Below are 20262 nucleotides of genomic sequence, written 5' to 3'. Positions count from 1 at the left end.
AAGATGTGCTTTTTAACTTTTATTCAAGTTTCTAAAGCCCACTTCCCAACTGCTTCATTCCCACAGATTTCACTGCCGTGTATTGCTTTCTCCATCACTCCTCCACCCCGTGAGCAGACAGGAGGTAGTGAAAAACTGGACCACTGGCCAAATTCCAGACACACACAAAGTCCTGATATCCATCTAATTCAGCATCCTATGGCCAATCTGATGGTTCTGGGGAACGCACAAGCAGAACATGAAAGTAATAGGTCTCCTGCGTCTGGTGCCTCTTAACATGGGGGCTTTGCTGGTGAGTGGCGCAGAGTGGTAAAGCTGCAGTACTGCAGTCGGAGCTCTCTGCTCACGACCTGAGTTCAATCCCAGCGGACGCTGGTTCAGGTAGCTGGCTCCAGGTTGACTCAGCCTTCCATCCTTCCGAGATCGTAAAAATGAGTACCCAGCTGGGGGGAAAGAGTAGATGACTGAGGAAGGCAGTGGCAATGGTAAAAAGTCTGCCATGAAAACATTGTGAAAGCAACGTCACCCGAGTCAAAAACGACTGGTGCTTGCACAGGGGACTACCCTTACCTTTTTATTTTGGCAAACCATCCTGTAAAAAGTTTGCCATGAAAACATTGTGATGTGACATCAGGCCAGAATCGGAAACGACTGGAGCTTGCACAGGGGACTACCTTTACCTTTTTATTTGTGAGTTTCCTGCATTGTGCAGGGGGTTGGAGTAGATGATCCTGGAGGTCTCTTCCACCTCTATGATTCTATGACTTAGTCATCCACCTGAATAGCCATTACACAACTGCTCTTCCCATTTCAACCAACAGGCAACCCCACCATTCTGCACTTCAAACTGCTAATTATGTGTCAAGAAAATGACCACCTTGCCCTAAGATGGATGACCCAGGCTAGCTCCATCTTCTCAGATCTTGGAAGGGAAGGGTCGGCTCCTGAACACAACTTAACAGAACCCAACAGGCACACTAAAGGATACCAAAGTGTGCAACTTATTTTCAACATACCACTTTGAAACACATCAGCTGAGAAGCTTCACAGTAACAAAAGAAATCACACCAGGTTCATCATTTGTGATTTATTATTTTTGTGATTTTAAAAAACCCTCCCACAGAACATGACAGCTCTCTCTCTGTTTCAGACTCATATCAAAGTGTCCCCCCATTTGAATGCATTCATGGTTTCTCCTCTTTCTTTGCTAAACAAATTCCTGACTGAGAAAAGGGGAGTTTTGATGAGAGGAGAGTCTCCATTATTGAAGCTGGGTGGATCTCTCAGCAGCGTGGCCAGAACTGGATCACAGAGGAGAGGAGAAAGGAAGGGAAAGGATGGCCCCGAGGGGTGGAGGCTTGTTTCTCCAGCATTTGCTTTAATAATGGCAGCTGCTTCCCGAACAGCGACACACGAATTCCACATCTGAAAAAGAGCGTGGAGCCGCTGTTTGCACTGCTGTCACTCCCAAAGTCAACCTCAACGGTCACCTCCATGGCTCAGTTCTTCTTGGTCTTGGGAGTGTCGTACTTCCTTTTGCTCGAGTACCACAGCAGCAGGGGGATGCCGATGGAAGGGAGAGTCATGACCCCAAAGGCCGCCCAGTCCAGCTTTTGGAGAGGGAAAAAAGGAAAGGAGAAAGGGTGAAATAATAGAAGGGAAATACTGAGGCAAAAGGTAAAGCAACAGTTGTGTGACCTTTCCCCAGGTAGCCAAATGCTGCCTTGGGGTATCACCTGTCAACAGCAATGGGCCTTGATGTGTAGAGGTTGGGCAGCCATTCCACCAATGGACCGTGGCTCAGTGGCAGAGCATCAGCCTTGCATGCAGAAGGTCCCATGTAAAGACCCCGTGGGGGTCTTTAAATGAGGGGTAGGCGAAGGTCACTGCCTCTTTCACTTGCCTGGGACCCAGGTGGATGAAAGAGGTGGTGCTTCGGAGCAAGGCTGTGCTGCTTCTTTTGTTTGCCTGGATCCCTGGCGGGTGGAAGGGGGGATGGGGCTGCTCTGCCAAGGTTGCGTCCCCTGCTCCAAGTGAGGCCGTGCTGCCTCTTTTGTCCACCCAGGTCCTGAAAGCATCTCTGCCTTGCTTCATGGCCCAGTTGCTAACAGGCCACAGACAGGTACTGGTCCATGGCCCGGGGATTGGGAACCCCTGCTGTAGAGTGTTCCACCAGTAAAAGAGAGGGATTATTCCTAATGAGGCTAGCTTGAGAATAACTGCTGGCTAATGGGTGTATTGATTAGTGGTACATGCCGTTTGTCATGTACATATGGGGTGGAGCTGGGGGGGGGGTTTGCTTCCTTCTCTTTCTTCTCGCTCCCAGATGATGATGATGATGATGATGATGATGATGATGATGAAGACACGAGTCTGAGCAAGTTGCAGAACTAGTCAGTCAGGATGTTATTTTTTTTCTCCATGTAACCCTTTCCTATTTTCTGGTAAACTTTCCCTATAAGCGAAACACACACGTCTCCACAATGCATTATTTCTGCTGTGCAACACCGCCCTGCTGAAGTTATCCAACAACAAACAGATATGATCAGTGTTATCTACTTCGGCAGTGACTTTCCAAGGTCTCTGGCAGAGGTTCTCTATGTAGAAGGTCCCATGTAAAGACCCCGTGGGGGTCTTTAAATGAGGGGTAGGCAAAGGTCACTGCCCCTTTCACTCGCCTGGGACCCACTGATACTTTAACTGGAGATGCCCTCCTCACTGATGCTTTAACTGGAGATGCCCTCCTCACTGATGCTTTAACTGGAGATGCCCTCCTCACTGATGCTTTTAACTGGAGATGCCCTCCTCACTGATACTTTTAACTGGAGATGCCCTCCTCACTGATACTTTAACTGGAGATGCCCTCCTCACTGATGCTTTAATCGGAGATGCCCTCCTCACTGATGCTTTAACTGGAGATGCCCTCCTCACTGATGCTTTAACTGGAGATGCCCTCCTCACTGGAGATGCCCTCCTCACTGATGCTTTAACTGGAGATGCCCTCCTCACTGATGCTTTAACTGGAGATGCCCTCCTCACTGATGCTTTAACTGGAGATGCCCTCCTCACTGATACTTTAACCGGAGATGCCCTCCTCACTGATGCTTTAACTGGAGATGCCCTCCTCACTGATACTTTAACTGGAGATGCCAGAGATCAAACCTAAGGCCTTCTGCAGACAAGCCATTTGCTTCACCACTCGGCCACGGCTCTTCGACCCCAAGCTATGGTCAAGACTTTAGACGGAAATCATTCCAGTATTGTGAAGCAATAGTCTTTCCTTTCAGCAAATTGTTCAATGGTACACCAACAGTATGAACAACACAGAACGCTTGCTCTGCCTACAAAATCAGGGGCACTTATGGGTTGTCTGAGGCAGACTTCGCATGTACTTACAAAGTGCGGTGAAAACCTCCTGTCGAATTCACGCTGCGCCAGGATCCCTCCCTGCCCTGGAGCACTGGTGAAGCCGACCTGAAAATCAGATGGAGGGGGCGGGGGCGTTAGTTACAGGTCCCAATAGAAGACTTGGCTTGAACCGTGGCATGGGAGACATAGCTGACACCAAACAGCTTGGAAGCCAGATCCATACCCCACAACCCAAACTGCTGAAGACCTCAGACCCTGCCTCCTGGCTCCTCTACCCCGCTGATCATGAAGAGGAGCACCCAGCCTGACCATCAGCTTGTTGGTTGGCCTCCACCCACCTCCAGGTGGTTCAGCAATACGAGGAAATCTAAGCAATCGAAACTCAAAATCTAGCACATTTCCAGGAGCTGCCAAAGCTGGGTTGAGGCATACCACCCCCCTTCAAAGCTGGCTTTTATGGAGGAAAGCTTCTCTGTGAAAGAATGATTTCTTTATTTCACCCAAACCCACTCCCAGCTTTGGGGCAAAGATCTCCCTATAAGCTAGGTAAGGATCCACCGGATATCAAAAGGGCCATTTACTCCAGACTCTGTGATACCTCATGGACAGAAAGGGAAAAGCACACACACACACACACACACCCCGGCACAAATGCGCTGTGGAATACTGCAGGGCACCTCCTTTGGTGAAGGTGAGGGGTAGCATAGTCGTTGGCTGCAGGTTTTGTAAATTCACACTTCTCCCCACCAAGGGCGAGCATCCTTTTTCGCCTCCATTGAGCAATTCTGCATTACTTTCCAGCAAAAACCCAGCTCATGGGAGAGAACCCAGCTTTCCTGCTGCGAGTTTCTCCAGGAAGGAGAAGGCAGCTGGTTTCTCTGCCTTTCCGGCAAGGAGCTCTTTTTGGCCTTCTGTAAAAGAACAGTGTGAGAGCGAACATAAGAGTTGGTGCCTGAGTTGGTGGGTCAGCAGCCATCCAGAGTAACAGGGTGTGTAGAGCAAAAAAACCTAGACCCCCACAGGTCTTGCAACTGCCTTGAACGCAACCCCAGAGCAAGTTCTACTTACCACCACCTGTCCCCCTTCCTGAGCCAGGTATGTGATGGTAGCTGATGTGAAGTTGAAGTAGCCAGCTTTCAAGGGTCTCAGGACCACTGTGTGGGAGACGTTGCTGGCGCTGAGCAGCCAGTAGTTAAGGAAGCAAATTTCATCACAGAAGGGAGACAAAAAAAGAGGCGATGGTTAAGGAGGTAAAGGCACCTGGCTGAGGATGCCTTCAGTATTATTGCTCCTTTAGAATCTGCAACGTACACTAGAAACATCAAGCATACTGCTGCAGTTGCTAAGTGACGTTGCATTTTTCTTTCTTCCTTGAAAATGTTAATGGGTTGGATCTAAAGTGCTACATTGCTTCACGGAAGTTTATTCCTTCTCCAGGAGAAACTCCAGGGCTGGATATGATGAAGGGATCTGCAAGGGGGAGACAGAAGGATGCTGGCAGAAAAACAAGAAGGACCCAATAATAAATCAGGATCCAGAGCAGGATCCTGATTAATTATTTGACTCAGGATCCTTTGACTCAAAAGAGGCAAAGGAAACACTCGCATCATTGAGTCCAGAAGACTCCAGCTCTTGTCACACAAACATTACATACACAGAATTCACAGGCAGAGCATCTGAAAATCCTGCACAGTCCAGTTGGAATATGCATCTGGCTTGTCACAGGCTGCAGGAGGAAAGAACCACAGACGTACTTCCCCCCCCCGGCACTGCCACAATGCCAAATTGTCACAAGAACTGAGGGGTGACATGATAAGAGGTTTACAAGATTATGCATGGAATAAAGAAGGTAGAGAAAGAAGTACTTTTCTCCCTTTCTCACAATACGAGAACTATTGGGCGCTCAATGAAATTGCTGAGCAGCTGGGTTAGAACTGATAAAAGTAAGTACTTCTTCACCCAAAGGGTGATTAACACATGGAATACACTGCCACAGGAGGTGGTGATGGCTGCCAGCATAGACAGCTTCAAGAGGGGATTGGAAAAACATATGGAGCAGAGGTCCATCGGTGGCTATTGGCCACAGCGTGTTGTTGGAGCTCTCTGTCTGGAGCAGTGATGCTCTGTGTTCTTGGTACTTTGGGGAGGGGAAACAGTGGGAGGGCTTCTAGTGTCCTGATCCAGCATGGCTTCCCTTATGTTCTTACGTTCTTAAGAAGAATCTCAAGCAATGTAGCACTTTAGATCCAACCCATTAAGGAACGATGCAGCAGGCTTTATGGGATCTTCATTTGCTTTTGGAGATATGGAAACAAAATTGCCCATCTATTTACAGCCATGAGGGCTAGAAACATAGCTGGAGCACTTGGCATTCTAACAAGAGTCTCCCAACCAAGAACCTCTCTGCACAAAAAAGATACGGTGCAATCCTGTCCCATTTGACATTGAGCATGCCAGAAACGATCCCAAAATCTTCTGGAGGAAATGAATCATCCGATAGCTCCACTTCTAAGGCTGCACTGCAGATAAAACAGATTAGGGAGAATACCGTATATTAGGAACAAGCTATGATCTGGAGAGGAGACAAAAACCTAGAGCTAATTTATTATTTATTTATTTTTCGTATTTGTATCCCGCCCTCCCCGCTGAAGCAGGCTAACAACATTGAATATATTGAACAATAAAACCATAAAGCAGTAAAAAAACAGTTACAATAATATCAGTTAAAATTAAACAATTGCGATTTAAAATACTAAACAATTATAAAACAACAGTTTTGGTGCTAAGTTCCATAACATGATGTTGAGCAGCTCCGTGCTTTAGTTGAAGGCCGTTCGAAATAATGTTGTTTGGCAGGCCTTGCGGAATTGGGCAAGGGCCCGCAAGGCTCTAACATCATCTGGGAGTTGGTTCCACAAGTGGGGGGCCACAATAGAGAAGGCTCGTTCTCTGGTAGCCTTCAATCTCGCCTCCCTCGGCCCGGGGATTTCTAATAGGTTTTGTGATCCAGATCTAAGTACCCTCTGGGGAATGTATGGGGAGAGACGGTCCCTAAGGTAGACAGGTCCTCGGCCATATAGGGCTTTAAAGGTAATAACCAGCACCTTGTAGCAAATCCTTGGCTGTACATGATCCCGAATAGAGAGACCCAGTAACAGCCTGGCCGCAGCATTCTGCACCAGCTGCAGCTTCCGGGTTCGAGACATGGGCAGCCCCATGTAGAGGGCATTACAGTAGTCCAGTCTCGAGGTGACCGTTGCATGAATCACTGTTGCTAAGTGCTCTAAGAAGGGTGCCAACTGTCGTGCCCGCCTAAGATGGAAAAAGGCGGATCTCGCAGTAGCTGCTATCTGGGCCTCCATAGCCAATGTGGGCTCCGGTATCACCCCCAAGCTCTTGACTTTAGGCGCCGATATCAGTGGCACCCCATCAAAGGCTGGTAGAGGGATTTCCCTTCCCAGGCCACCACGACTCAGACAAAGGACTTCCGTCTTCATTGGATTCAGCTTCAGACGACTCAGCCTGAGCCACTCCGCCATGGCTTGTAACGCCGGGGACAATTTTTCTGGGGCAGAGGCAGGCCAGTCATCCATCAGCAGATAAAGCTGGGTGTCATCTGCATACTGATGGCAACCCAGCCCAAACCTCCTGACAATCTGTACAAGGGGGCGCATATAGATATTAAACAACATCGGGGAAAGCACCGCCCCCTGAGGCACCCCACAATTAAGCAGATGCCTCTGAGACGATCGTCCCCCGATCGCCACCCTTTGTCCGGATCACAGAGAAAGGAGGAAAGCCATTGTAAGGCCAACCCCTGAATCCCCACATCGGCGAGGCAGTGAACCAGCAACTGTTGAACACTGCCAACAGGTCCAACAGCAACAGTATTGCTGACCCGCCTCAATCCAGTTGTCACTGGAGATCATCTACTAAGAATATACCAGAGAGCTGTTTGCCCTGAATTTCTGGTTGCAAACTCAGAATGCCCACTTGAATGTCAAGAACAGGACTCAGACGGAACCACCTGTACCTCCACAAGCCACCCACAACCCCCCAGGGCCTAATATTTGCCATCCAAACGAATGCAGATGATTTTGTACTGAATTGTCCAATAAGACTGCACTGGGATGCCTTTGGGGAAGAGGACACCATCCTTCCATTCAAACACAGCAATGGTCTTTCCTGGACAGCGGGCATTCAAACCCTATAACAGCTCTTAACACCAGCCCTCCCTTATTACTCTCCCGGGATTTACCTTGAACCCACGTTGTAGATGTTGTACTGCAAGGTGAGGTCCCTGCCTTCCACGGCATATCTGTTCAGCAGAGCCTTGGAGGCCAGGAGCCTGGCCCCTTCCTCGCAATGGACGGAGGCAAAGAGGAGCAGCGCAGACAGGACCAGCAACTTCATCTGCCAAGAGAGAAGAGAAGGTCAGATGCGTTTGCTCCCCACCGGAGGCACCATCCAGGGATGGACTTTGGGAGGGGGAAAAGGAGGGACTCTGGAAGCAAACAGGCAAAAGACAGCCCTGCAGTCTTCAAAGAGGGTGGGAAGCAATGCAGATTGCAAAGGGAAGTAAAAAAGTGGTGGCACTTTGCATCACACATATGAACATATATGAAGATGCCTTCTACTGAATCAGACCCTCGGTCCATCAAAGTCAGTATTGTCTACTCAGACTGGCAGCAGCTCTCCAGGGTCTCCAGCTGAGGTTTTTCACACCTATTTGCCTGGACCCTTTTTTAGTTGGAGATGCCGGGGATTGAACCTGGGAACTTCTGCTTACCAAGCAGACGCTCTGCCACTGAGCCACCGCCCCTCCATGTTGAATCATGCACAGCTTCATACAGCCATATTTGTTAGGACAGAATTGTATACTGTGGGGAGGTCTGTACACTGTGGGAAGGCTGAACCCCAGACCAGCATCTGCATTAGAAGCCTTCAGAATTGGGAGGCTATTGTAGTTGGGTCACACTTTGAGAAGACAAAAATCATCGGGAAAGACAATAATGCTAGGAAAAGTTGAAGGCAGCAGGAAAAGGGGAAGACCCAACAGGAGATGGATGGACTCAAAGAAGTCACAGTCCTCAGTCTGCAAGACCTGAGCAAGGCTGTTAACCCTAGGACATTTGGGAGGTCATTAATTCACGGGGTTGCTATAAGTGGTTAGTGATTTGACCGCACACACACAGGCTTTCTTTTGTCAGATAAAGCAGATGTTTATGGTTCCACATTAAGACGAGGTAGGGAAGCCTGGGAAAAGGGATAACCTTTTCCTTTCAAGTCACCTGTCCATTAAAAAAAGACATGCCTCCCTCCCCTTTGTGGTTTTCCTCATTGAGAGATCAATGAAAAGGGGACCTATTATCTTTTTTTTTTTACTTTCAGCAAGAAAAGCAGCAATAACATTTTTATGCCACCTCTCCAGGAAACTTGCTCAAGGCAGCTTATGGTAGGAGGTGCCACCAAGTCACCTCCTGATGTACAGCGACCTTGTAGGGTTTTCAAGGCAAGAGATGAGCAGAGGTGGTTTGCCATTGCCTGCCTCTGCAGAGCAACTCTGGACTTCTTTGGTGGTCTCCCATCCCAACATTGATGAGGGTCAACCCTGCTTAGCTTCCAAAATATGACAAGATCAGGTGTGCCTGGGCCATCCAGGTCAGGGCCATGGCAACTTATAAAACCGAAATAAAAGACTGCAAAAGAGTAATTAAAACCTTGCCCAGCTCAGGGTTAAACAGCTTCTCTCTCCAAAGTACATTTAATCTGGAGCTAGCCTACCCCATTCTGTAGTCAGAGCTGCTTAACATAGGCCAAAACCCTCCCTAAATGAACAGGCTTTAGAGCCGGTTAAAGGTTGCTTAAAGTCTGTTTGAGGGTTAAATACCCATTTTATGTGATCCTGAGTATCCGTGAATGTAGAAAGAAAGAAGGGAACAAAGGGGGAAAGTTTAGGCCATGCCCCAAAGCAACATTTCTGCAAGAGACCAGCCACTTCTGACTGCCTCACGACCTCCCCAATCCCACCTTATTCTGCAACAGAGCCAAGCCAACAGGAGACCAGTTGAGGGGACTGTCTTGGGCATCTGATTTGTAGTCCTATGAAGGGCAACAGAATGGGAGAGACAGGCAACCCACAGGGCTCAGCCCATCCAGAATATCCCCTTTACTTTTTTGGGACCCTAACAGGTTGCTTACTCCATTTCTGGATTACCCTCCCACTCGCAAGTTTGACCTTCCTCTGCCAAGACTCCCACTTTTCTCTCTGCCAGCATCTCCCATTCAATCACCTCTTTCTCCTTTTCTCTACCAGATATCCAACAAACAACCTCCCTCTTGCGGGACCTTCTACATTTTCTCTGCCAGAACCTCCCAAACGCTTTCTTCCTCTACCCATGCCAGAATCTGGATTCTCCCACCTTTGCTTCTGCCGCTGCCAACAGAACGGAAGAGAGCGTCAGCACTGCCTGCTCCGACTGAGCTCGCCGGAACCCCGCCACTAGCGATGTCACGTGGCTTTCGCCTGCCGTCGCGGAGCCTACAGGGAAATGTAGTCGTGGGACTTAGTAAGGCGTGACCTCAGAGTTCGGCGTTTCGCCAGGAACAAAAAACGCAGACTCAAAAAAAAAAGTCTGCCACTAGGAAGGGGGGAATCTTAAAGGGGCAGCGGCGCAATATTTTGATCAGACAAACTCAAAAGGTTGGGTGATGCTTTTAAAGCGGTCTTCAGCAAGTTGCTCCGCTATGTTGCTTTTAAGAGAAACGCCGCAGGGCGCAACGGTACTCCTTCTACAAGCTACGCAGCCAGATTCACCTTTACCAGGCATACGTGTGAAGCTAGGAGAGGGAATGGAAGGCAGCTCTTCACAGGTCAGGCTGCTTCAATCAAAACCATTGCATTGCACGTAATACTCGTTTTTCATAATGTGTATATTATGCTCCATGGCGCAGAGTGGTAAAACTGCAGTACTGCAGTCCGAACTCTCTGCTCAGGATCTGAGTTCGATCCCGGTGGAAGCTGGGCTCAGGTAGCCGGCTCCAGGTTGACTCAGCCTTCCGAGGTCGGTCAAATGAGTGCCCAGCTTGCTGGGGGAAAACTGTAGATGACTGGGAAAGGCAATGGCAAACCACCCCATAAAAAAAGTGATTACTAGGTGTTCTCTCTCTTTTGGTGTCCACCCTCTTTGGGCTCTTTAAAAAAAAACAACCTGATGAGAAGGCCCTCTTTTTGGGTTGGAAGGTTAGGAATATTACTACTTAGTAGCAATTATCACAGTAGGGGTTATTAAAAATGAGATTTGTCACAGTGATCACTTGTAGTCATTTGAGAAAAAAAGTCCCCTTTTTTGCTTTTAGGACCCTTTTTTGAGCTATTAAAAGTGGCCCTTCCACCACGGCACCACCCAACTCAGGGTCCCCCCAGTTAGCTTCTGTGCAATTAAAGTTAGCCCTCTGTGCTTATTTAATCCTGGCTGCTCTATACCAGGGCCAAAGATAGCTCTTCAGGAAAATGTATGGACCTCCAGAACAAGTAGGAATGCCAGCCACCAGGTGGGAACTGGGGACCCCCCAGAATTACAGTTCATCCGCTGACTACATCTGTTTGTTCCCCTGGAAAGAATGGATGCTTTGGAGGGTGGACTCATTGGCATTGTACTCCACTGAGATCCCTGTCCTCCCCAGGTGCCATCTCCAAATCTCCAGGAGTTTCCCATCCTGGAGCTGGCAGTCCTACATCCTCTCCTTCCCTTGCTGGTGGCCAAGGGGGCAACCCTAAGAGGAAGAGAGTCTCCACGCTGTGAGTCAACAATCAAGAATGTCTCTTTAGGCACCTTCACGTTCTGAACATGGCATGCTGCTTTTGCTGCCAAGAAGGGTTGTTTGAGTGGTCTATATAGCTGAGATGGAATCAAAAGAGAACAGGTGAGCTTGGAATAAATTAGGGTTGCCAACCTCCAGGTGGTGTCACAGAATACACCATGCAGGCACAGTTGCTCTGGGCAGATTGTGAGGGCTTTGGCCATTAAAGTGTTGTAGCCAATAGGCACTGATTGCTGTGTTCTCCATAAATGTGTATAAGAATACAAAGACATTACTAATTGGTTTTTCAGAGAAGACACAAGTTCAAATTGGTGCACAGGTATAAGCCTCACCAGATGACAGTGGTGGGAAGTGCCATGAAGTTGCAGCCAAATGACCCTGTAGAGTCTTCAAGGCCAGGGTGGTTTGCCATTGCCTGCCTCTGTATAACAACTCTTGACCAACCATTAATGGTCTCCCAACAAAATACTAACCAGGGACAACCCTGCTTAGCTTCTGAGATCTGATGGCTATCCAGGGACTCACCAGATACGCTTGGGAAAGTCACTTTTGCACTACCTATCTTATTTTGCAAAGCCTGTTGTTAGGCTAAATAAAAATTAGGGATATTCAAAGAATAGGAAGAATGTCACATTAGGCAAATAGGATTGGCTACATGACTGCTTCAGATGTTTCCCCCACTTCTGCAATGTTCCACCTAACAGAGTAAGAACATAAAAGAGGCAATGTTGGGTCAGGACAATGACCCATCCAGTCCAACACAGGAGCCATCAAGAGATTCACCAGTGGGGCCAGGCCTCCAAAAGTCCTCCCACTGTGGCCCCGCAAGCACCAAGAACACAGAGCAGACATAGTGTCCCATCCGTTCCTTGTGGCTAATGGACTTCTGCTCCAGATGTTTATCCAGTCCCCTCTTGTGCAAAAGGAAGAGGGGAATCATACTGCAGAATGTATAACTGTTTCTTTTTTATTTCCAGGTTCCATCTGGTTCTGCATCCCTCAGCATTCCTGGCTGGCACAATAACCCCAATTCTGCAGCCGCAAGTAATATACAAAGACCTTGTGTTGTCACGGAATGCACCATGCAGGCACAGTTGCTCTGGACAGATGGTGAGGGCTTTGAGGTTGGACGGAGGTCACTGGTAAGTGCTATTAGCTGAGGGGTGGGACAAGGAGACTGACCCTTTCTAGGTGCGGTGCTCTGACTGTCCTGGAGTCTCTTGGCTTTTCTGCTCCTGCCGGGAGAGGAGGACATTCATGGTCTCTTGCATGTCCTCCATGAGGGATAGCTGTGCCTGGGCAATCTGCGTTTGCACCTGGATGTTGTTGTGAATGCACTCGAGGAGGCCGAAGCATTCCTGGGGCTGATGTTCAGGCGCTGGGGAGGGAAAGGAGATACAGGCATCTATTGGCTCACTGGGCTTTCTTTACATGGATCTATAGCCTCGCCCATCCCTGAGACTCAGACGTGAAGCTGCTTTATCAGACTCTTGGACCAACAAAGTCAGTATGATCCACTCAGAGACTCTTCAGAATCTCAAGGGGGAGGTCTTTCCCATAATCTACATCCTGTTCCTTTTATGTGGAGATTCTGGGGCTTGAACATGGGACTTTCTGTACGCAATGTGGACACTCTACCACTGAGCCATAGTCCCTGAACTAACTAAGAAGAGTAGGTTTCTATACCCTGCTTTTCTCTACCATAAGGAGTCTCAAAGCGGCGTACAATCTCCTTCCCTTCCTCTCCCTCGACAGGCACCTTGTGAGCAGTGTTCCCTCTAAGCTGAGTTCATGTGAGCTAGCTCACAGTCTTTTAGCATCCAGTTCACACATTTTTGTCTTAGCTCAAGGAAAATGGCTCTAGAGCAAACTAAGTTATGCAGTAGTTCACAACCTTAATGACAGTAGCTCACAAAGTAGAATTTTTGCTCACAGGACTCCACAACGCAGAGATGGGTATTTACCAACCTACCATTCCTTTAGTTTTCTCCTCAGTCTGTTGCTTGCCTGATATTCTTCCCTCAGTTGTCTTGCTTCTCACTGTCTCTCAACTTCCCATGTCCTCTTCCCAGCAGGCTCCAACCATTCCTCGTGTGAAATTCTAAACCCCATCCAAACAGGCAATTTTCCTACCCTCATAGAAGCTGGACTACAAACGACTACATTCCCTGAGTAACTGAACATTCTGTGGCATCGCACCAGTGCAGCCAATCAGCCTCAGATGTTTACCTCCCAAAATGCATCATATATTGAAGGTTGCAGCTTCCAGGGCTGTTGACTACACACAAACAGGAAGTACAACAGGATTTCTATCACTTACAGAAATGTTTCTTTCCTTTCCCTATCTTTGCTGGAAAGCTCAGGCTAGGCCTCCAATGAGAAGCTGGAAGTTCTAGGAAACTGGGTGAGGGTTTGGCTGGACAGAGGGGCTTAAAAGAAGCCGGGGGGCCTTCAGACTCATCTCCTGTTGAGAAAGAAAGAGAACAGAGGAGGCAAAATATATTTTGCATGGCCTGAACATTTGGAAACGTGAGATCAATTCCTACATTGTTTTCTGGGGTGGGGAATGATCTCATGTCATTCATTTCACAGGTAACAGCTGCTACTATTTCCTGTCTAATTGGAAAATTATTATCCTGCCTGAGAATAAGGGGCAAAGTAGTGCTCAGGACAACAGCACCTGTGAGTCTAATTGCAGGCTACACTTATTTGTGTTCTGACCTCATGCCATTCCATGTTTCCTCCTCTACATCAGTGGCTGCTGCTGGCTGGGTGCAGGAGAAACACAGAATAGGTATGATGTCAAGAAACAGATGATAGATCCAGATGGGCAGCTATGCTGGGATCTGAAGTAATAGAACTAAGAATCCAGTGGCACCTCTGAGACCAACAAAGCTTTCATATGCATAGCTTGAATAATAATGACATTGGATTTGTATCCCACCCTCCACTCCAAATCTCAGAGCGGCTCACAATCTCCTTTATCTTCCTCCCCCACAACAGATGCCCTGTGAAGTGGGTGGGGCTGAGAGAGCTCTCCCAGAAGCTGCCCTTTCAAGGACAACTCTGTTAGAGCTAGGGCTAACCCAAGGCCATTCCAGCAGCTGCAAGTGGAGGAGTGGGGAATCAAACCCGGTTCTCCCAGATAAGAGTCTATGCACTTAACCACTACACTAAACCGGCTCTTTGTTGGTCTTAAAGGTGCCAGTGGACTCTAACTTTGTTCAAGAAACAAATAAGTTCAACTGGTGGATGTCACAGATAGGAGGCTGAACTAAAGACATGGCTATTGTTTTGGGCAGCACTCACCTGCTTAGCCTGCTATCTAGGTTTGCCCTGAATTACCTTAGTGGGATTAATACTAGCATTCACCAAGTGGGAACTGCATTCAAAAGATCTTGAAAGGGGCCTGTAACAGGGTAATCAGCTTATCCCCATTGAATTGTGGAGCTAAAATTTGTAACATGGTAATCAGTTTATCCCCACTGAATTGTCCTCATACCACTGACTTTCCATTTTGTCCCACTTTCCTGTGATTCTTCCCAGACATCACAGTCAGCCTGCCTTTGGGAATGGTGGCTGGGCAGGAAGGCATGCATTTGGACTTAAACAGTAATTGACACATCACTGTAAGCTAAAGCAATAGGCCAATTACCAGTGCGAAGCTATAGTGAAGTTGCATCAATGACCAGGTAATTACCAAGAAGGGAGGTGAGGGGGACCAGCTGTGGCAAAGAAAGTGCAAGGAAAACTACCCATGTAGGTGCTTCTTTGCTGCTGCAAATGCCTCTGCATCTGCAGTAGAATGGTAAGCTGGTGGGGGCTCAAGCCTGTGGTATATTTATTGTATGTATGTATGTAAAAGAACAGTCTGCTCCTCCCAGGGCTTTTTTTGAGCAGGAATGCAGTTCCGGCTGGCTTGGTGTCACGAGCATGTGACTTAATATGCAAATGAGTTCCTGCTGGGCTTTGTCTACCAAAGAAAGCCCTGGCTCCTCCCCTAATATCTGTGTGATTTAGTTTGGTCCTATTGTGTGGAACTCTTGCTTCAGTTTCCAATTCTGCATATTAGCTGAAGATGTTAGTTGGTGGAGTGGTCTCCTTGCAAATAAACAACGGATGTTTTGAGCCAGCTTGCCTCCGCTGAATGGATCTGAGAACAGATGCCTAAGTGAGTACTCTAACCTGGGAACCCAATGGGGAACATTACAACACTTCACTGATTGCCGAAGGCTGCAGGAACAGGGTAGGCTTGGGAACCATCCTACCAGGGAGATATCCCCTGGTGGAGAGCTCATCTGACACTTGGCTGGGTAGCTGTTGGTTGAGGATTGGGGCAGCAGATACCAGAGGGGTGCAGCCGCCACCCAATGCCTGGGAGGAAGAAGGTGTAGCAATAATTTGCAAAACCTTGTGGGACAGCTAGGACTTGCACAAAGAGACTACAGGAGGATAGGAATACCACCCCTTCCATCTTCCAGGGAGAAGCACAATAAACCATCCCAGCCAATCATTGCCATATCCATTCATGCTCTAATTAAGCACCCTCATAAGCAGTTCCCCTAAGTGATACGACTAAGGGGCACTTTAAGCTATTTATCTCTCAGCAGACTGACAGTGAACAATTAGCAAAGGGAACACTGCAAACTTTTGTGGGAAGTCTGCTCTTCCGGTGTTCCTACCAAGCAGGCCCTGAACAAGCCACCCATTGTTCTTCAGATGGTAAGGGCACAACCCAAAAGTTGGCAACCCTAGTCAAATCCATTCATACATTTAACTATTTAACAAGTTTAGCTTGGGTTGAGGTATCTAAAGACAGCAGGAATCAAGACACCTACGTGGGACTTGCGAGGATCTTCTTGTGCCTGAAAAAGACAACAATTACATTGGGGCAGATGCTTGACAGAATTAATCTGAGAAGTTTTCTCCCTATCACTGTAACCTGAAGTCCTTCCTTCTGATGCAGAACCCCCACAGTTCCCTGCACCACATCCCCAATTAAAATTGAGGTCCCGTGTGTAGCTACTATCTTGGTTGGTTGGGCCTTACAGAAAATGAGACGCCACGCCAAAGCAAAACTTGATTTAATTTTTGTGTGTGTGCAGATCCTAGGCACTGAAACTCAGCCACTTGATAGCTCAGGTGTAAAGTTAGATCATGGAATCATAGAGTTTGAAAGGGCCATGCAGGCCATCCAATCTCAGGGTCAGCCTAAAGCATCCCTGATAAATGTTCATCTAGCCCCTGCTTGAAGATTGCCATTGAGGGGGAGCTCACCACCACCTCTCTAGGCAGCCAATCCCACTGCTGAACTAATCTTACTGAAGCACTGATGAGCACTGAATCCTGATGAGATGGAGGTTATTAGGGCTGCCAGGTCTATGTTGGAAAATGCCTGAAGACTTTGGGGATAGATCCAGGAGAGGGCAGGGTTTGGGGAGCGGAGGGGCCTCAGCATGGTGCATGGAGGGACGGTGGCTCAGTGGTAGAGCATCTGCTTGGGAAGCAGAAGGTCCCAGGTTCAATCCCTGGCATCTCCAAAAAAGGGTCCAGGCAAATAGGTGTGAAAAACTTCAGCTTGAGACCCTGGAGAGCCACTGCCAGTCTGAGAAGACAATACTGACTTTGATGGACCAAAGGTCTGATTCAGTATAAGGCAGCTTCATAAGGGGAGGAATGGTGGCTCAGTGGTAGAGCATCTGCTTGGGAAGCAGAAGGTCCCAGGTTCAATCCCTGGCATCTCCAAAAAGGGGTCCAGGCAAATAGGTGTGAAAAACCTCAGCTTGAGACCCTGGAGAGCCGCTGCCAGTCTGAGAAGACAATACTGACTTTGATGGACCAAGGGTCTGATTCAGTAGAAGGCAGCTTCATATGTTCATATGTTATCACCTCCACTTCCATCTATCCCAGAGGCTGTGTGCACAGAGAGACTCTGCCCCTTGACCCACCAGCCTTCATCCCTTAACCTCCACCACTTGGGTCTCAAGAGTTCAGTCCCATTAGATCCCACACCATTGCTTCAGGGTCGGGTTGCCAATTTCAGCTTGGGCAATTCCTGGCGATTTTGGGAGGGTGGGGTTTGGAGAGAGGAGGGACCTCAGGAGGGCATAACGGCATCAAATCCACCCTCCAAAGCAGCCATTTACTCCATGAGAACTGATCTCTGTACTGAAGATCAGTTGTGATTCCAGGAGCTCTCCAGGATCTTCCTGGAGCCTGGCAGCCCTACTTCCATGATAAGATGCAGCCTGAGCTTGTGAACCTGCATCCGGAGGAGGGTGGGCCAACCTACTTTTCCAATGCTGCTTTTCATCCTGAGGGTTTACATCTGGGTCCATCCGAACAGGGCTGCAGTTTGAGCCTGCAACAGAGAATAAAAGGAAAAGGAAGCCTCATTACTTGTACAATTAGTGGAATGTTACAAGAGGGTTCATTAAGGGGTGGGAATAAAGTCTGAGGCCGGAAAGCAACTCCCCATTGATTGGTGGTGGAGGGAGAGGGAGAGGTTTCTTATTCACGACCATCTGGTTTCTCCCCCGTTTCAGACTGCTGTGGTTAGAAATAAATGACAAATTGGAGCATCACTCAACAGTCTTATCTGCTGACTTTCCCACAGTTTTGGCCACTTGAGTTGGAGCCTTGGCTCAGTGGCAGAGCACATGCTTCACATGCAGAAGGTCCCCGCCACAATACCAGGCATTTGCATTAAAGGACAACCAATACTGGGAACGACCTTTCTCAGCCTGAGACCCCGAAGAACTGCCAGTCAGGGCTAGGGGGATCAGTGGCCTAATATTGGGATGAAGGCGCTTCTGATGCTTCTGTTTCTATTGCTTGGTTCAACTGGCAGCTCTGTTTTTGCAGAGGTAAGGCCAGACTTGGGCATAGAATCATAGTTAGAAGGGACCTCCAGGGTCCAGCTTCCTACACACACCCCCAGTGACCCCTGCTTCAAGCCCAGAAGGTGGCAAAAAAACCCCTCTCCAGGATCCATGGCCAAGCTAGCCCAAAGAAAAATTGCTGCCTGACCCCAAAATGGCCATCAGCATTTCCCTGGGTGTGTAAGAAAGGCCATGAGAACTAAGCAGTGATGCAAACCTTCCTGCCCTCCTTCTCATGTTATAGAGAAAAGAGTGTCATAAGAACGTTTGCTTTCTTTGTTTAAAAGAAAATACATTTCAAGGACCGAGGGCTGTAATGACATACCTGAGTATGTTTTTCAATGTTAGCAGGTGTGGCTTCCATCACTATTTGTTTATTTATTTATTTGTACTTGCTGCATTTATACCCCACTGTTCTCCCCTGTGGGAATGGCTTACATCCGTCTCCTCTGTTTTATCCTCCCAACAACTATTCAAGCAAAATGCCTCGTTCAGTTATGAGGAAGTAGACAATGGGTCCAGCACATCTGGATTGATGGTTTCTCAGAGACAGCCTGTGTAGTTAGTTAGCAGTGTTGGACTATAAGAACTGGGTCCTGATCTCTGGACAGCCAGGAAGTTTGTTGACTTGGGCCTCTCACTCTGTTATTTACTTCACTTATAACCTGCCGTTCTCCCCAACAGGGCCCCAAAGTGGTTTCTAACATTCGCATCTCCTCTATTTTATCCTCACAACTTCCCTGTGAGGTAGGTTAGGCTGAAAGTGTGTGCCTGGCTCAGGATCCCCAGCAAGCTTTCATGGCAGAGTGGGGATTCAAACCCAGGTCGCCCTAATCCTTGTTCCAGCATTCTAACCACTGCATTGCACTGGCTGTCTCATATGACACTCAGCTGTACCTTCTGTCTTCTGTGCAGCCATTAAAATCCCAGGGATCTTTCCCCCCATCACATTTGAATACACTGAACAGTGGGCAGCCTACAGGCCAAATGTGGCCCCTCAGCTCAGAGGCAAGAATGCAGGCAGGAGTAGGTGGCAGTGATGGCAAAGGGTTACAGAGGTGGTTGTGGTTTTTATGATCTTTACAAAATAATGCATGGCATGGGAAAAACTGCCAGAGTTCTTCTCCCCTTCTAGGGATTAATCTGGTAGGAGAACCAGTGTGGTGTGGCAGTTAAGAGTGTCAGTCTAGAATGCTGCTGGGTGACCTTGGGCCAGTCACACACTCTCAGCCTGACCTACCTCCACGTTATGGAGATAAAACTGGGAAGGGGAAAATGTTGTAAGCCACTTTGGATCCAACTAGGAAGAAAAGTGTGTATACATAATGTAAATAAACACAACTTGGTTGTGCAGAAGCAGTGTACCTTGGTCACCACTTTGATCAAGGATGATTATTAGTGCTAGCCAGGGCTTTTTTTGCAGAAAATGCCCAGCAGGAACTCATTTGCATATTAGGCCACATACCCCGATGCCAAGCCAGCTGGAACTGTGTTCCTGTGTGCGTTCCTGCTTTAAAAAAAGCCCTGTGGTTTATGTAGTTACTTGGGTACAGAGTAGTTTATTTCTGAGGAAGCCTTGTGTACAAGGAGCAGACTATAAGACCTACAGAGCAGGCTGTACCTTTCTGGAGTCTCATCAGCAGGCAAACCACTACTACCCAGCCTTATCCCTTTATCTGCAATACGAGGTTAATAATATTGGCTCATTTTACATAGTAAGGAGTGCAACTGAAGTGTTTAGAGCCAATATACATGTCAAGCATTCTTATTCATTATATGAGGAAGTGCTACACATCCATAGGTTCAGGCAGGGCTTTTTTTTTTTTAAGCAGGAACGCACAAGAATGCAGTTCCAGCTGGCTTGGGATCAGGGGTGTGGCCTAATATGCAAATGAGTTCCTGATGGGCTGTTTCTTTTAAAAGCCCTGTGTGAAACAATGGTGATGTCAGGGTGTGTGGCCTAATATGCAAATGAGTCCCTGCTTGGATTTTTCTACAAAAAAAAAAAAGCTCTGGGTTCAGAAGCAGCGGAATAGTTTGAGTCCAGTGGCACCTTTAAGGTCAACCAAGTTTTATTCTTTGTTGGTCTTAAAAGTTGTCTCGGGACTCAAAAGTTTGTTCCGCTGCTACACGTCCAGTTTATTTGGTTTGGTTATAAAGCACGATGTAACTACTACGTGCATGAACA

General features: G+C 47.9%; 2 protein-coding genes across 2 annotated transcripts; both read right to left on the bottom strand.

Annotated features, from left to right (window-relative positions):
• Positions 1 to 1072: 1072 nt before the first annotated feature.
• On the bottom strand, positions 1073 to 9906 carry SSR2 (signal sequence receptor subunit 2). Its single transcript, XM_060253006.1, has 6 exons — positions 9792 to 9906; positions 7628 to 7782; positions 5790 to 5888; positions 4438 to 4546; positions 3397 to 3474; positions 1073 to 1610 (listed from the first exon to the last, which is right to left on the bottom strand). The coding sequence occupies exons 2-6, from the start codon at positions 7780 to 7782 to the stop codon at positions 1500 to 1502; spliced, it is 552 nt and encodes a 183-aa protein (XP_060108989.1). The 5' UTR covers positions 9792 to 9906; the 3' UTR covers positions 1073 to 1499.
• Positions 9907 to 12359: 2453 nt separating this feature from the next.
• On the bottom strand, positions 12360 to 17550 carry TSACC (TSSK6 activating cochaperone). The gene is made up of 4 exons (XM_060252992.1): positions 17486 to 17550; positions 16032 to 16058; positions 13514 to 13657; positions 12360 to 12571 (listed from the first exon to the last, which is right to left on the bottom strand). The coding sequence occupies exons 1-4, from the start codon at positions 17529 to 17531 to the stop codon at positions 12381 to 12383; spliced, it is 408 nt and encodes a 135-aa protein (XP_060108975.1). The 5' UTR covers positions 17532 to 17550; the 3' UTR covers positions 12360 to 12380.
• Positions 17551 to 20262: the final 2712 nt, after the last annotated feature.

This window comes from Heteronotia binoei, chromosome 1, assembly GCF_032191835.1.
Source record: "Heteronotia binoei isolate CCM8104 ecotype False Entrance Well chromosome 1, APGP_CSIRO_Hbin_v1, whole genome shotgun sequence".
Classification (NCBI taxonomy): domain Eukaryota; kingdom Metazoa; phylum Chordata; class Lepidosauria; order Squamata; family Gekkonidae; genus Heteronotia; species Heteronotia binoei.
This window is presented reverse-complemented; position numbering and strand designations above follow the sequence as displayed.

What these genes read in the sequence shown, in the direction of transcription:
- TSACC (XM_060252992.1), bottom strand. Translation starts at nt 17,531, where the DNA reads ATGGACCCAGATGTAAACCCTCAGGATGAAAAGCAGCATTGGAAAA. An exon ending in AAGATCCTCGCAAGTCCCAC is followed by an intron (nt 13,658 to 16,031) that starts GTAGGTGTCTTG and finishes CTTTCTCAACAG; the next exon opens with GAGATGAGTCTGAAGGCCCC. An exon ending in GAAAGGAAAGAAACATTTCT is followed by an intron (nt 12,572 to 13,513) that starts GTAAGTGATAGA and finishes TTCCCTCCCCAG; the next exon opens with CGCCTGAACATCAGCCCCAG.
- SSR2 (XM_060253006.1), bottom strand. Translation starts at nt 7,782, where the DNA reads ATGAAGTTGCTGGTCCTGTCTGCGCTGCTCCTCTTTGCCTCCGTCCAT. An exon ending in AAATGGGACAGGATTGCACC is followed by an intron (nt 4,547 to 5,789) that starts GTATCTTTTTTG and finishes CTGGCTGCTCAG; the next exon opens with CGCCAGCAACGTCTCCCACA. An exon ending in AGGAAGGGGGACAGGTGGTG is followed by an intron (nt 3,475 to 4,437) that starts GTAAGTAGAACT and finishes TCTGATTTTCAG; the next exon opens with GTCGGCTTCACCAGTGCTCC.